At 49.7% G+C, this 13,883-nt stretch overlaps 1 protein-coding gene across 2 annotated transcripts in view; it reads right to left on the bottom strand.

Annotated features, from left to right (window-relative positions):
- Positions 1 to 4,312: 4,312 nt before the first annotated feature.
- The window catches only part of ZZEF1 (zinc finger ZZ-type and EF-hand domain containing 1), a 94,687-nt gene continuing 85,116 nt past the window's right edge, over positions 4,313 to 13,883 (bottom strand). Inside the window, exons 50-55 of one of the 2 annotated variants that reach the window (XM_074342559.1) lie at positions 12,886 to 13,000; positions 12,444 to 12,542; positions 11,857 to 12,022; positions 8,945 to 9,098; positions 8,388 to 8,459; positions 4,313 to 6,918 (exon numbers count right to left, since the gene is read on the bottom strand). In XM_074342559.1, the coding sequence (XP_074198660.1) occupies positions 6,838 to 6,918; positions 8,388 to 8,459; positions 8,945 to 9,098; positions 11,857 to 12,022; positions 12,444 to 12,542; positions 12,886 to 13,000 (687 nt within the window). In that variant the 3' untranslated portion in view covers positions 4,313 to 6,837. Of the gene's footprint in view, positions 6,919 to 8,387; positions 8,460 to 8,944; positions 9,099 to 11,856; positions 12,023 to 12,443; positions 12,543 to 12,885; positions 13,055 to 13,883 lie in introns of both variants that reach the window. The other variant, XM_074342558.1, reaches the window with a different exon arrangement.

Here is a 13,883-nt window from a genome sequence, read left to right as displayed (position 1 = left end):
ACAACTCAGTAGTTTTAGTGTCTTTACCATGTTGTGCAACCATCTCTACTATGTAATTTCAGAATATTTCCAGCACCCAATTTCTGGTTTTAAAACAGTTTTTGAGAAACCCACTCACATTAACTCAAGTGAAAAGGGGGACACTCTCAAAGAAATGAAGTGGAGGAACAAAAGGTGGACTTCAGAGGAAAAGAAAGTACCAGGAAGCTTCTTCAGGGCTGCGAATCTCTCACTGTACCTCTTTCTTCTCACCTACTCCAGTATCTACTCTACAGATTAGTTTCCTTTGCTTGAACATGGCTCAGCGTGGCCACCAGCCCCAATTTTATATAACTCTTTAGATCCAGGGTTTGCCACAGTTTTTTGTCCTAAAATCCAAATTTCCAAAAGGATCTGATTGCTGTAGCTAGGGTCAGGTGTTCACTCCAGGTCCAATCACCTGTGAAGCCTTAATGGATGGTTACTTGTTACCCTTCCAGATGGCCTAGGAATGGGGTCAGGTTTCTTTAAAAAGGTTATATAGGAAGAGATGCAACGTCCAGCATATCTAATACAATGACCTGAAATAGATTCTGCTTTTAGGAATCATCCATGAGCACCGGAAAAGAGGGCCTCCTCTATGTGCACACACTGCATACACGCACACAAGCACAGGTACACACCCATACTTACTTAAGAACAGATCAGTGCTGTTAAATGCTGTATGACTCTCTTGTACAGACAGATGGTGGGTGATTGTGCTGTGGTCTAGCCAGCCTGTTAGTGCCATGAAGTAAAGTTGGGTTGAGGTGTCCCTGTAGCAACTGGACACTCCTACCACCCATCAGTCTGGGAAGAACTAGACCTCGGAGAAAACGTGAGGACTTGGAACAGGGGCTGGTGTAAGGTGCTTTAGACAGTGGGAAAGGTAGTTCCTGCCCCTCTGGATTCTGAAGGGCACTTCCTCCCAGCGGGGAGCCCCCTGACTGATGACGAGAGCTAGCCAGATACCTGTAGTAGACTTGGCTGTGCTGTGATTCCTGCCTGTTCTGCCTTGACCATCTGACAAGCCTCCAAGAGCTTCCCAGCCCAGCCCTGGCTGTGCTGTGGGGAGTAATGGGAAGGCCTGTGTCCACACCCAGCCTGAAGGGCAAAAAGAACACAGGGCCCCAGGCCTGCTTGACATGGTCCACCTGGAAGGGGACCCTCACGGACAGGAGGCAGGCCTGGGAGGGCCAACTGCCCTCCTTCTCAGGAGGTTCTCTCCATGGCCAGTCTCAGAGAAGGGGAGCTTTGTCATGAGAGCTTCCTTACAGCGCTGCTGTTCATTTTTACAAATGACCTGCTGGCAAGTGAGAAAGATGTCACCTCCCATTACTATTGAGATTGCTCAATTCTCCACACCTCTCTAGCAATTTCTGCCTTATGTAACTTCTGGTGGGACTTGGTACAGAAAAGTGTTTTAATTGCAAATTATACTCTTTAGCCACAGAAAATGTTGCTACGTTAAAATGCCATTTGGTCCAGTTTAGTTTTTGTCTTGTACTGCATTGCCTAATACAAGACGACCCTGATTTTCTGTTCGCAGCTGCTTGATACACTTGTGCTCATTCTTTTCCATGTAATCTTTTTGTTTTTAAATCGGTTGCTTTGGGATGTCTCTCTCCACTTCTCTATGGGAAATGCAAGCACTCACTAACGACGAGGGGCACCGTACCCGGCAGGGTGAGTGAGTGGTGGAGCAGATGTGTGGACCTGACTCAAGGCAGTGCATGAGGATCTCCTGGCAAGTCGCCTGCCCAGTTGCTGGGGATGTTGTGTTGCTCAGCAGTTTTGGGCTGACAACCTGCAAATTCACGCGTCTCCCAAGTAGCTTTGTAAACATGAAATTAAAGCATGGCTAGAAAACATTAGGAAGCCTCCCATTAAGAGACAGTAAGAGGGCTCTCATGGCTGGGGAGTCAGTGGTGGTTAGCGGTCAGGTTGGAAAGGAGAGAACCATCACCTAGTTCTTTCACCTTTGTGAAAGCCCAAGAGGGAAGCAGAGCAGTGGAGGGAGGAGAAGCGGCTGGGTTCGGGGTGTGGAGACAGACAGACAGGCTGACCTGGAATGTAGCTTTGCCTGGAGCCAGATGCAACTTGTGGGCCTTTTCAGTTTTGTAAGTCAAGAAATTCTCTTCTTAAGTTAGTTGGAATCCGGGCCAGCGCCTCCAAAATTAGTCTGGAAGCTCTCTGAACAAGAGCAAAGCTACCTACCAAGAATCCTTAGAAAGGAGAAGAGTAACCCGGTAACGGCGGCAGCTTAACGCCATCTGCGGCTTGACTGGGCGCTGTCAGAGGCCTTTTTGATTTACTTCAGGAACTTTCACATATTCGCTTTTCCATATACTGTTCACATCAATGTGATGAGACGGAGAACACATTTTCTCAAACTACTGGAGTCAAGTTGTTGCATCAGTTTGAGTCAGAACTGCTTCCAGCTGGAAGAGACCACCCAACATGGTTCTGTCTCTCATACGCAAACACGCATGTACGCACGCACGTACTTACGCACGAACGCACGCACGTCTGGAGGCTGGTGGTTCTAGGGCTCCTTCAGTGCCCAGTGTAATTAGGGAGTCGGACGCTTCTCCCATTTTCCCCCTGCAAGATTGCTGCAGGAGGGCCAAGCGCGGCGCTCGCTCCCCTCGGTCAAAGGGAACAAGTAGGGGCCGGGGCAGAGCCCCTTCCCCAAAACCTCCCAGCAGGCCTCAGCCGAGTTCTCTGCAGCAGAACTGGGTCACACAGGCCCCCTGCCTGAGGGCTTTAAATCAGTCGTGACTTTCTCAGGAGCTAGTCCTGCTTTTCTTGAGATTAAAGTATCTCCAGTCACCACCTGCAAAAAATTGGATTTTATTAGCCTGGAAGGGGAGCGGGTGGGAAAGGGCGGCGAGGAAGCGGCGGGATTGACCATAGAGGGCACACAGGGCCATGTTGAGATTTGGCCTCTTACCCGGGAGCCTGGGCTTTTAACCTGGTGGTTTCCATGAAGCCCTGACACCGGGCGTACTGCTGATTTGTTGAGTAATTTTGTTTGAGTGAATGAATGACGCCCTGGTGACAGCTTTGGGGCTGGGCGTCAGGAGAACTGAGCTGTCTCTGCTACCACTTCCTGTGCGATTCCAAGCTGACTTCTCGTCGCTTCTAGTTCTTTCTCAAATGAGAAGCCTTGGCGAGTTGAACTGTGTTTCCCTTTTGTTCTAAGAGGCTTGAGTCCAAACTGCTTTTGACCTTTGTGACCTTCTATTGTTGACTTCTGGGTTAATCTCAGCGGGCAGCCTTCAGCACTTCTGTTCCTGCTTTCCAGCCAAGCAAAGGCAGTCAGTCAGTCACAGAAGCAGCACAGGGGTCAAGAGGACAGAGCACAACACAGCCAGGCTCTCTAGATCGACTTCTTGGAATAAAGGCCCAGAGTGCTTGGGCGACATGGGGAGACAGGAGAGGGTGAAGTGTTACCAATAGGCCCTGGAGGGAGACTTGGTGGCTGCACAGGCCTTGGGCGCACCCAGTTCTGCGGAGCCTCATGCTGATACAGTTTTCTCTCTGGCCTCACAGGTGGCGGGGGCTGAGGCTGGGTCCTAGGTCCTGGCCCTGGATTCTCGCAAGCAATCTAGGGGTGTTAGGAGGAGGTGTCATGTGTTTTCAGGCTGGAACAGATGGGCCTTGAAGGTTAGTTAAGTCCAGCCCCTACCAGTCTCTCTTCTCTAATTCACAAGAAACAGCCCTCAGCACAAGGAGGGGCTGAGGAGGCAGAGCAGTAAGCAGCAAACCGGTGACGTGCGGGATGAAGTGTGATACCCCAGGATAGGCGTACATTAACCCCATGTTTAGTCAGAAGCAGGTCCAGAGGAAGGTAAGGAGGAAACCAGTCCCTGGAAGGGCAGCAGCGCTGTGACTGGAACCCTGCCTTCCTCCTCTCGGCTGGCTGCATGCATGTCCTGTGAGCTTACCAGAGGTGAAGGATGTGCAGCGTGGGTTGCGGTGTCTGGCTGGAGAGGAGCCGACTGGGGAGACAGCATGTGTGTGTGCAAACCTCTGAGTGGCTGTGCAGAGGTGCAGGCCCAGGAAGCAGGGCCTGAGCACAAGCTCGAGGGGAGGGGTGTCTCCTGCAGGGCTGTAGTCAAGGTGGGAGGTGCAGCGGGGAGGGGTTTCGGCAGCTAAGAACCTTTCTGATTACTTTCCACCTGAGGGCCTTGAGATTCTAGAAATTCCATCAGTTCTGCTTGGTTGAAACTCCAAGTAGTATCTTCACAAAAAAGACAGGAGGCGAAGGAGGAAGAAAAAAAAAACCACACACAACTACTTTTTTGTATAGAATTTGTACAATATATTTCTCTTCATTTGCATATTTTACCCACAACTTAACATCCTTTTTACAGGCTGAACTCACTCAGCTGATATAATCAAAAGTCTTTCAACCAAATAAGAAAAATTCAAAATCGTAAACCCGTAAGAAAACAAATTAAAAACAATGATGAAAATAAGTCACTCCTCATTAGGAACAGCGTCTGTCTGTACAATATACATGGTTTGGAACAGATTTCTTTATAGATTAGGCACATGTTTCCACAACACCTCATTCCTATCAGTTTTATCTCATTTCAGGCAGTCCTGCCTCCTAAGAAGGATCAAAGGGATGTGGGTCTGAATGGAGCTCGCTCTTTCCATGCTGCTGGCCCTGCTAGGGACCCAGGGAGCGGGTCCTGGCTCAGCAGTGCCACCCAGTGGCCGGAAGCAGAGGCGGGTAGGAGGCAGGGGTGCTGGCCCGGCAGGGCTCTGCGTGGAGAGAGCAGCAGTTGTGCAAGAAGGGAGAGCTTAGGCTGGTTCTATCCAAACTGAATGCGCAGAGACCAGAATAACAAGGGCGGTGTACAGAGAGAAGCTATGAGGAGTCCAGCATTTAGTTCCAGTCTATCTTCCTGGTGGGAGGATGCAGTGTCACCCTGCCCTGCCCGTCTGTCCCTGCATTACTGTCTCTGCGGTACAGAGGGGCATGGGTGGCAGGCGAGGGGGAGCAGTGAGTGCACCGTCTCTGTGTCTACCTTCGGGGCAGCCCATCAGTGAGCCTGAGCCCAGGGTGGGGGCCTCTCCTCCCAAGCCGGGCACTTCTCCGTGATCTCCCTCCTCACTGCGAGACCCACCCAGGCCTGGGTGGGACGGAGCGTGGGGCCTTCTCTGGGGATGCGGGCAGAGCAAAAGATGAGAAAGGGGTTTCTACCAGGCCGCAGAGCCCGTCTACTCACACCCCAACACCACGGGAGACCGGGTGCCTTGCCAACATCAGGGCGATGGGCTTTAGGGTCACTGGGTTTCAGGACCTGCTCTGTCTGCTTCTGTCTCCTTTGAATTCTCCCTGTGATGACGGCTCCACATGCAGCTTGGGGTGGGGTTAAGAACCCAGTTCTAGGGCTGCAGCAGGTCACTGTACCTTGGCTCCTGACCCAGAAGGCAAAAGTGATCGTGCAGTTAGGTGTTCCCGGGACCTGCAGTCTTGGGCCCTGCAGAGGCCACGGCAGTGCTGACCTGCTCAACTTGGCCCTGGCTACGAGGAGCCTTCCGTGGGTTCGTCCCTGTGTGTGGGGACATGGTTGGGCCCGGGCCCCCACCCTTAAATGGGAGCTGCCTCAGACATTCTTCAAGCGATGTGTCCCACTGAGGCTTGTCCACAGCCCACATGCCAACCCAGCCTCATACCCCAAAGCCTGGCTTTGGAAGCAGAATACAATCAGCACTTCAGGGCAAGACTACAGCCATAAAAAGGAGAGGCGGAAAACAGTGTTCATTCGCCTAACGCAGTTACTGCTAGACCCGTGACAGCCCAATAACCGCGGAGAGTCCCAGAGGAGGACGTGATGGTTACCACGACCATGGAGCAGAAATAAAATCATCATGTGTTTTGTTTGTTTGTTTGTTTTACTTCTAAAATAAGATCTCCTCTGACAACACTTCCAGTCTTTAGATACAGAAGCTAAAGAGTCGTCTTCAAGTTTCACACAAACCAGTCTATCCCCTTGAATGACCGACCCACTGGTCATGCCCCCGAGGCCCTCTCAAGGGAGTCAGTGTGGTTCTTTCTAAAAACATGAGGTGGAAACTGAAATATGTTAAAACAGCAACTAAAAAATCTGTGGACGTGCTGGGAGCAGTGCAGGAGTGGACACCACGGCGGCCCCGCTGGCTGTCCCACAGGGCACTTGTTCTCATCGAGGGTTCCTCTGGGATGGCCGTGGCTACACAGGGGAGTAGCGCGGCGGCGGGTCCCGTACCGAACGCAAGGGACCAGGTGGCCCGCCAGGAGGGGCTCTCACCAGTTTTGGTTTGGATTACCCAGTCTCCAGAAGCAAAAGCAAAACAGGAGCTCCCAGGCTGGCCGCTGCTGCTGGAGGTTCCGCTGAGAAAGGCAGCTCTGGGCAGACCCTGCCTTCCCCTGAAGGGCAAGTGCATGCAGTCTCAGCTCCACAGACAGAGCCCTTTCCTGAGCGGCTGCGGCCAGGTTTTCCCGGGGCTGCGGCTTCTGCAGGGACAAGCCCTGGGGAAGGCTGGTCTCTGAACGACCTTCTCGGGGGCCTGCTGCCCGCCTTTCTGAATAATTCTGCACTGCTCTGCTTATTCTCATGTGCTGTGGTATGCACGGGTGCCTCGCCTGTGACACGGGAGGTTCTCGGAGATGTGGCTGCTTGGCATTTGAGTTGGAGTGGAAAAGGGAGCTCAAGGAGAGCCGGGCACCGACGCTGCAGGAATCTCCCTGAACGAGTTTAGGCATCTGCTCTGAGATCCTTGCGGACAGATTAGCTAGTTCCATGCACGCCGCACCAGGGGCTAACACTCGACGTTCCAGAGGCGGGTGGCCTTGTTTGGGTAGTTGATGGCCAGGCTGATAGCAGCAATGTTCTGCAGAGCCTGTGGAGGGAGGAAGGGTCATCACCAACGTCTAGAACCTTTCACCTGCTGGGTCATTAAGTGCCAACAGAACAAGACCCTCAGCTGAACACCTGAGGAGGGGTGGGGGAGGCAGCCACAAGCCAGATGTGGTTCCCCTCACCTGGGGGACCACAGTCTAGGGTGAGACAAACCTAACGAGACCGCATGAAATGCCACGTGTAAGGGAGAAATCACCACGGCCCCGAGAGAGGGGCAGGTGCAATGCTGGGGCTCAGAGGACACGTCTGCAGGGGGTCTGGGAAGGTGCTTTAGGGAAAGGGAACAGCAGCACAAAGGAGCAGAAGGGAAGAAACCAAAAGCCAGTGGCGGTGCCGGGAGGCACCTGTTAGGAGGGGAGGAGTTTTCACTCTGCCTACAGGTCTCAGGAAAATTCACACAAACCCTTCTGCAATGGATGGGGGATGCCTGCTTCTAAGCAGGCGCTCCGAGCCTTTCTTGTGGGAGGACCGTATGTATGCTCACTGAGAAAACATGCCAGGAACAGAGTGCAGGGCTCTGGCTGGGAGTCCCAGCTGGATGCCCCATCCTGTGTGACCCTGGAACAAATCTCTCCCTTCTCTGAGCCTCAGCGCCCCTATCCATCCACTGTGGGGGCTTAGACCACATGCTCCACAATATTCAAGGAGTCAGTGAGCCTGGGGGTCCCCCAGGCCCTTTCAAGGGCTCTGCATCATGAAAATCATCTTCACAATAATACCGAGACAGTATTTCACCTTTTTCACTTTCACATTCTCACGAGTATACAGTGAGTTTTCCAGAGGCTAATGTGTGATAACATAACAACTGAATGCAGAAGCGGGTATACAGACAGAGCTGTCTTCTATGAAGGCAGGTGTTAAAGAGAGCTGCAAAAATGAACACAATGCTACCCTTCTCAAAAATTATTTTGTTTTGAAAAATACAGCTGCTTTTCACAACTGTAATGTTAAGTGGAATGAGTTTATTTTAAAAAATAAATTGACAAATAAGTTTAACATTTTAATTTCCAATTGATTTCTAAATTTAAAATCTAATTTTACTTCTAATGGTATTTATGAATATATATAATGCACGTAAACAAAAGCTTTTTGGGATCCTCAGTAATTTAAAAGTGTAAAGGGGCCCTGAGACCCGACAGCTGTCAGGAGTTCTCCTACCAGGGAAGAAAGTTACATCCAGAAATATCTGAAATCTAACTCTATGGAAACTTCAGGGATCGGCCAAACCGTAAATTTAAGGCACTGGTTGTTTTGGTTTAAGAGACACAAATTCTTGCTGGTGTCTCCTGACCCCACAGTTTAATATGAAAGACTCTGATAAATGGGGCTCTGCTGCAATCTCTGACACCAGCAGGAAGTGGCTGCCTCGGAACAGAGCTCCGTGTAAACCCGGGGTGGAGTCTCTGTCCCGGCCACGGGTGAGTACGGCTGCCACCGGGAGGGGGGTACCTGTGCCGCGCAGCGGAGAAGGTGGTCGTCAGTGGTTAAGGCCAGCAGGTAGTCCTGCAGCAGGCCGAGCTCCTGCGGAGAGAGCAGGGGGCAGCTGTAAGAGACCGCCCCCCTAGAGGACTTCGCCCCAGCCACGAAGGAGCAGGAGTTGGGGAGCCAGGCGCCCTGACCCACCCGCAGCCGCCTCGCGTATACAACGCGAGGGTAATCTCATGGTCAATGAGTCTGTTGTGCTGAGGGGAGGGAAAGGAGGAGGAAGAAGGACCTACCAGTTTATTTCCCCAAACTTACTGTGGTCAAGGGCCAGTCAAGGGCAGGTTCCCCTTGGCGTCAGGCCTAACCAAACAAGCGACACTGGGGTGGACTCAAGGGTTCCCCGGGGCAGGGGAGAGGGGATGCTGGACTCCAGGCCATGCTGGCCTCCCTGAGCAGGTCTGCTGAGACCCCATGACACCCCAGGGCTCACAGAGGGCTGTGATCTGAGGCCTGGCTCTGGCCCCGGGCAGCGGAGGAAGCAGAAGCCTGGAAGCCGGTGGGGAGGCAGGGCAGGCCCTCACCTGGGCGCGGTTCTCGGTGACGAAGAAGAGCTCGGTGAGGGCGCGGTGCAGGGGCAGGAGGATGCCGGGCTGCGTCACGTCCTCAAACAGGCTGTACTCCATCTGGGTGAAGAGCTGCCACAGGGGCTTCAAGAGCGTGAGGTCACAGAGGTCACTGTGGGAGGAGGGGGTGGGTTTGCTAAGGGCAGCTGAGGGGAAATGCAGCTCCAGCGTCTGCCCCCCACATCTAACAAGGTCAGTACACGACAGTCCCCGCCTCCCCCAAACTGCCCAACATTCCCCAACGGCAGATCAGAAAAGGGGCAGAACCTCAACTTCAAACCAGGACTCCGAGAAAAAGGAGGTCCCGAGGCACGTTCACGCAGATCAGCTGCACGTCTTTAAAAATGGTTGTTAGAAGAACTTCAATGGCAGTGGGAAAATCTCAAGATAATGTTCAGTGGAAAAGAGCAAGATATGCAACATAAAGTGTAAAAATTTTAAAACTGCATATATATTATTGCGTGACCATATTAAAAGCAACAGTAAACGAACGTGCCCAAAAAATGTTATCAGGGGCTGTCCCTGTCAGTTTTCTAAATTTTCTACAATGCTCATTTGCTTTAATAATCAGAGAAAAAAACTGATTTAAAAGATAATAGCAACTGTTGTTATGACCTCAGGCTCATAAAACACAAGAAGTACGCTTATAACGTTGCTCAGGCCAGAAATCTTTAAAGGGTAAAGCAGAACCCTTTTTATTAGACTCCTGTTGAGACTGCATTTTTTTTTTCTTAACGTTGTACTTTAATTCCAGTTCAACATCCTTCAGAGGAGAAAAATTATGATTCTGGGACTTTACATGATTTTACATATTTATAACCTTAAAATTTGCCTTTTCTTTTTAGTATGATTTTTAAAAGAATTCTGTGCATTTAAGTGTAATCTTGGAGCCAATACTTTCTCCCAGGGGAATAAGCCTTTGCAAAGTAAACAATGGGAAACCGTGGTTTGCTTTAAAGAGATAGCTTCACAACTGAGTTTTCGGGAAAGCACTAGAGTGTGAGATAAAGGCACCTGCTCAGCTCAGACCTCCGGGAGAACCGTGGAGGTTCCCCTGCCGCCGTCCTTCCCCCAGGGGCTGCCTTGTTAGAAGAAAATGTAGGGGGTAAGCTCCTTGACACTGGTTTTGGCGATGATTTTTTAGATTTGATATCAAAAGCAAAAATAAACAAGTAGGATTACATCAAACTAAAAAGCTTCTGTACAGCAAAGGAAACAGTCAACAGAGTGAAAACGCATACTATGGAACGGGAGAAACTATTTGCAAACCACATATCTGATAAGGAGTTAATATCAAAATATACAAGGAACTCATACAACTAAATAGTAAAATAACCCAATTTAAAAAAAATAGGCAAAGGACCTGAATAGACATTTTCCCAAAGACATACAAGTGGCCAATGGGTACAAGAAAAGGTGTTCGACATCACTAATTATCAGGGAAATGCAAATCAAAACCACAGCGAGATATCACCACACCTGTGTTAGGATGGCTACTATCAAAAAGAGATAACAAATGCTGGCAAGGATGTGGAGAAAAGAGAGAACCCTTGTACAATGTTAGTGGGAATGTAAATAGCATAGAGGTTTCTCAAGAAATTAAAGGTGAAGCTGCCAAATGATCCAGCAATCCCACCTGTGGGTATATCCAAAATAAATGAAATCATTACCTCAGAAAGGTAACTCTACTCCTATGTTCACAGCAATACTATTCAAAATAGCCAAGTGTCTGTCGATGGTTGAATGGGTAAGAAAAACGTGGCATATAGATACACAATGGAACATTATTCAGCTATGAAAGAGAAGGAAATCCTGCCATTTCAGACAACATGGATGAACCTGGAAGGCATTATGCTAAGTGAAATAAGCCAGATTAAAAAAAAAACAAAAACACTGCATATCACTTACATGTAGAATCCCCAAAAAAGTCAAACCCATAGAAACAGAGTTAGAATGGTGGTTACCAAGGGCTGGGAAGTGGGGGAAATGGGGAAAACTGGTAAAAAGGTATAAACTTCGGTTACGAGATGCATAAGGTCTGAGGATCTACCATACAACATGGTGACAACTGTTGACAATAGTGTACAATACCATAACGCACAGTGGAAATCGACAATTCCACAAGAGTGAAATGTATCAGTTAACTTGACTGTGGGAATCCTTTCACAGTGTATAACTGATATCAAATGATTACATTCTATACTTTAAATACATCACAATTTTATTTGTCTATTATACCTCAATAAGGCTGAGGAAAAAAAGGAACTAAACTAATTCTAAAATTTATACGGACTGCAGTATCAAATAGCCAAGTCGATCTTGAAGATGAAGAGGCAGGAGGAAGCATTTACACTGCTAGATAGCAAATCTGTTATAAAGCTACAATATTTAAGACAGTGTGGTGCTGGCACAAAGATAACAAAAAGACCAGCAGAACAAAAGCAGCCAGACATGGATCCCCCCCCCCCCAGACGGACACCTTCTCTGTGACAAAGACGGCATAGGGTGTGGTGAGAGGAAAGGCGGTCTTTAGAGTCAAATGGAGACCCACGTGAGAAAAAACTAATCTTGACCCCCTTCCCTTCACATTATGTGTGAAAATTCATTCCACGTGGACTGCTGCACTAAATGTGAAAACAAAAAACCAGCTTTATCTTCATGACCCAAGGTCAAGTAAGGCAAGAAATTCCTAAACAGGACAACAAAAGCATCTGCATAAAGGAAATGACCGATGAGCTGAAGACATAATAATTAGAGACTTCTTTCATCAGAGAAACCGCTAACAGAGTGAAACAGCAAGCCCTGAAGTGGGAGGAGAGATTCGCAACACAAACACCCAGGAACAGACTCGTATCAGGAAGGCAGCTCACCTGTGGGTGCAGCATCGCATGATCCTCAGAAGTAGGTGGATGGCTTTTAACCGCTGATGACCTGTCTGGCGACAGGCCACGCCCACCATCCACTCCCAAATTTTGGCCAATGGGAGGTGCGGCACAACTCTTTCCTCTGACAACATCTGCTTCAAAATCTCAAATCCTGGCAGCCCCGACAAAATAGAGATATTTTTAAAAATATACTCTGCTCAAGTTTTAATAAATAGGAAGAAACCACTGGGATCATTTAAATTTTGCCTGAAATTATGCGTTTTGTAAAAGCAACATAGGAAAAACATTTTCGTTTCCTCCTTTTTACAAAAGGCCCTGGCAAATTCTAACAGAATGAGCATCTTTTCTAGGTCCTGACAGATGGCTCCTCTATCTGGCCATTTAAATTACAACTAGCCAACTCTAGCCCATTCAAAAGTGACCCGCGTAGGGCTTGGAAGACAAATTTGTGGAAGTCACAGAGAAGAACACGTGCTTTGATTTTTAACAAAGACCAGTGACATAACAGTACCTACACTTGCAGAGTGTACCGGGCAGAGAGATCGTGCAAACAGAAAGACCAGAGCACACACCTGTCTGGAATCGCCCCAGGTGTCCAGCCGTCACGGTGAATTTGTAGCCCCACTCAGTGTTGCTCATGTCGGAGGTGAAACGGTAATACAGAGTATCCCCTAGAACACGTGAGAATCAGAGACAGGTCAGGACACTGCAGCAACAGGGGAAGGCAAGTGAGGGGTTTCCTACGAAACAGATCAAACCCAGTTTTTAAATCCTCCAACAATTTCCTTTCTCAGTATTAAGTTTAAATACTTGGGGGGAGGTATAGCTCAGTGGTAGAGTCCATACTTAGCATGCACAAGGTCATGGGTTCGATCCCCAGTATCTCCGTTAAATAAGAAATAAATAAATAAACCTAAGTACTCACCTCCCCCCCCCAAAAAAAAACAAGCAAACAAAAATAAAAAAAAAAAACTTAATGTTGAGAGTCTATATGACTGAGTATTCATTTACTACCGGGAAGCTCAAAATCTTTCCACTTCTGCTGAGACCCGCTGAAATTGTGTCGGTCCTGCTGAAAGTCACTGCTGCTGGACATGGCGAGCTCGTCGCAGCCCTCCTCTGTGTTGCACTGAGAATCAAATTTGATCGAGAGGTAGATTGCACCAGGAATGTGAACTTTATCCTAGGAGGGGAAACAAGGCTGTCATGGCTGGCCACCGGACTGTTCACTGGGGCCTTCCTCATGCCAAGTCCTGCCGCTGAAACTGGGCCTGTGGGAGTGAGTGAGGCCCAGCCCTGGCCTCTGGGAGCTCTCAGCCCAGCCGGGCTGGGGAGCAAGAACACGGGCCGTGAACACACGGGAGGGTCACTCCTCTAGACTGGGCACCGCCTTGAAGGAGGGGAGGGGAAGTGAAGGCAGAAAGAGTCCCTGGAAGGGGACGTTCAGGTTGCCTGAAGATTGAGGAGGACGGGAGGAGCCTGTCAGGGAGGAAGATCCGGATGGCAAGAGGCAGGTGAGGGGGATGTGAGCACGGGGGGTGCGCTTCAGGCAAAGGAGACAGCCCTGGAAAGTCTGACACGTTCGGGGAAGAGCAAGGAGATGGGTGTGTATGAGGTAAAGGGTGGGCTTTGTGTGCTTGGGAGGTGGGGGCAGGGGTGATGTGACTGTGGAGAGACTGGGGACAGATCTTGAAGGCCTTGTGTGCTAAAATGAGGTGATCAGACTGTCTGGACTGCAGGGGGAGCCCCGGGAAGGTCTCAAGCAGGAGAAAGCCCAGATGAGATGTGGGCTGCAGCAGGGCTGGTGGGGCCAGGGATGGTCAGCAGCGGTGGGGGTCAGTAAGGAGCAGTGAGAGGGACCCAGAAGTGGAGGAGTCAGGGTGGTGAAGGGAAGGGGAGCCCTCTGAGGCAGAACTCTGCAGCTCTATGTGGGGCCAGGGGATGGGGACAGACACCAGGAACACGGGGAGGGAAGAAGCTTGGAAGGAAGAGAGTGAGGAGGTTTATATTTC

Source organism: Camelus bactrianus, chromosome 16, assembly GCF_048773025.1.
Source record: "Camelus bactrianus isolate YW-2024 breed Bactrian camel chromosome 16, ASM4877302v1, whole genome shotgun sequence".
Taxonomy (NCBI): Eukaryota; Metazoa; Chordata; class Mammalia; order Artiodactyla; family Camelidae; genus Camelus; species Camelus bactrianus.
This window is presented reverse-complemented; position numbering and strand designations above follow the sequence as displayed.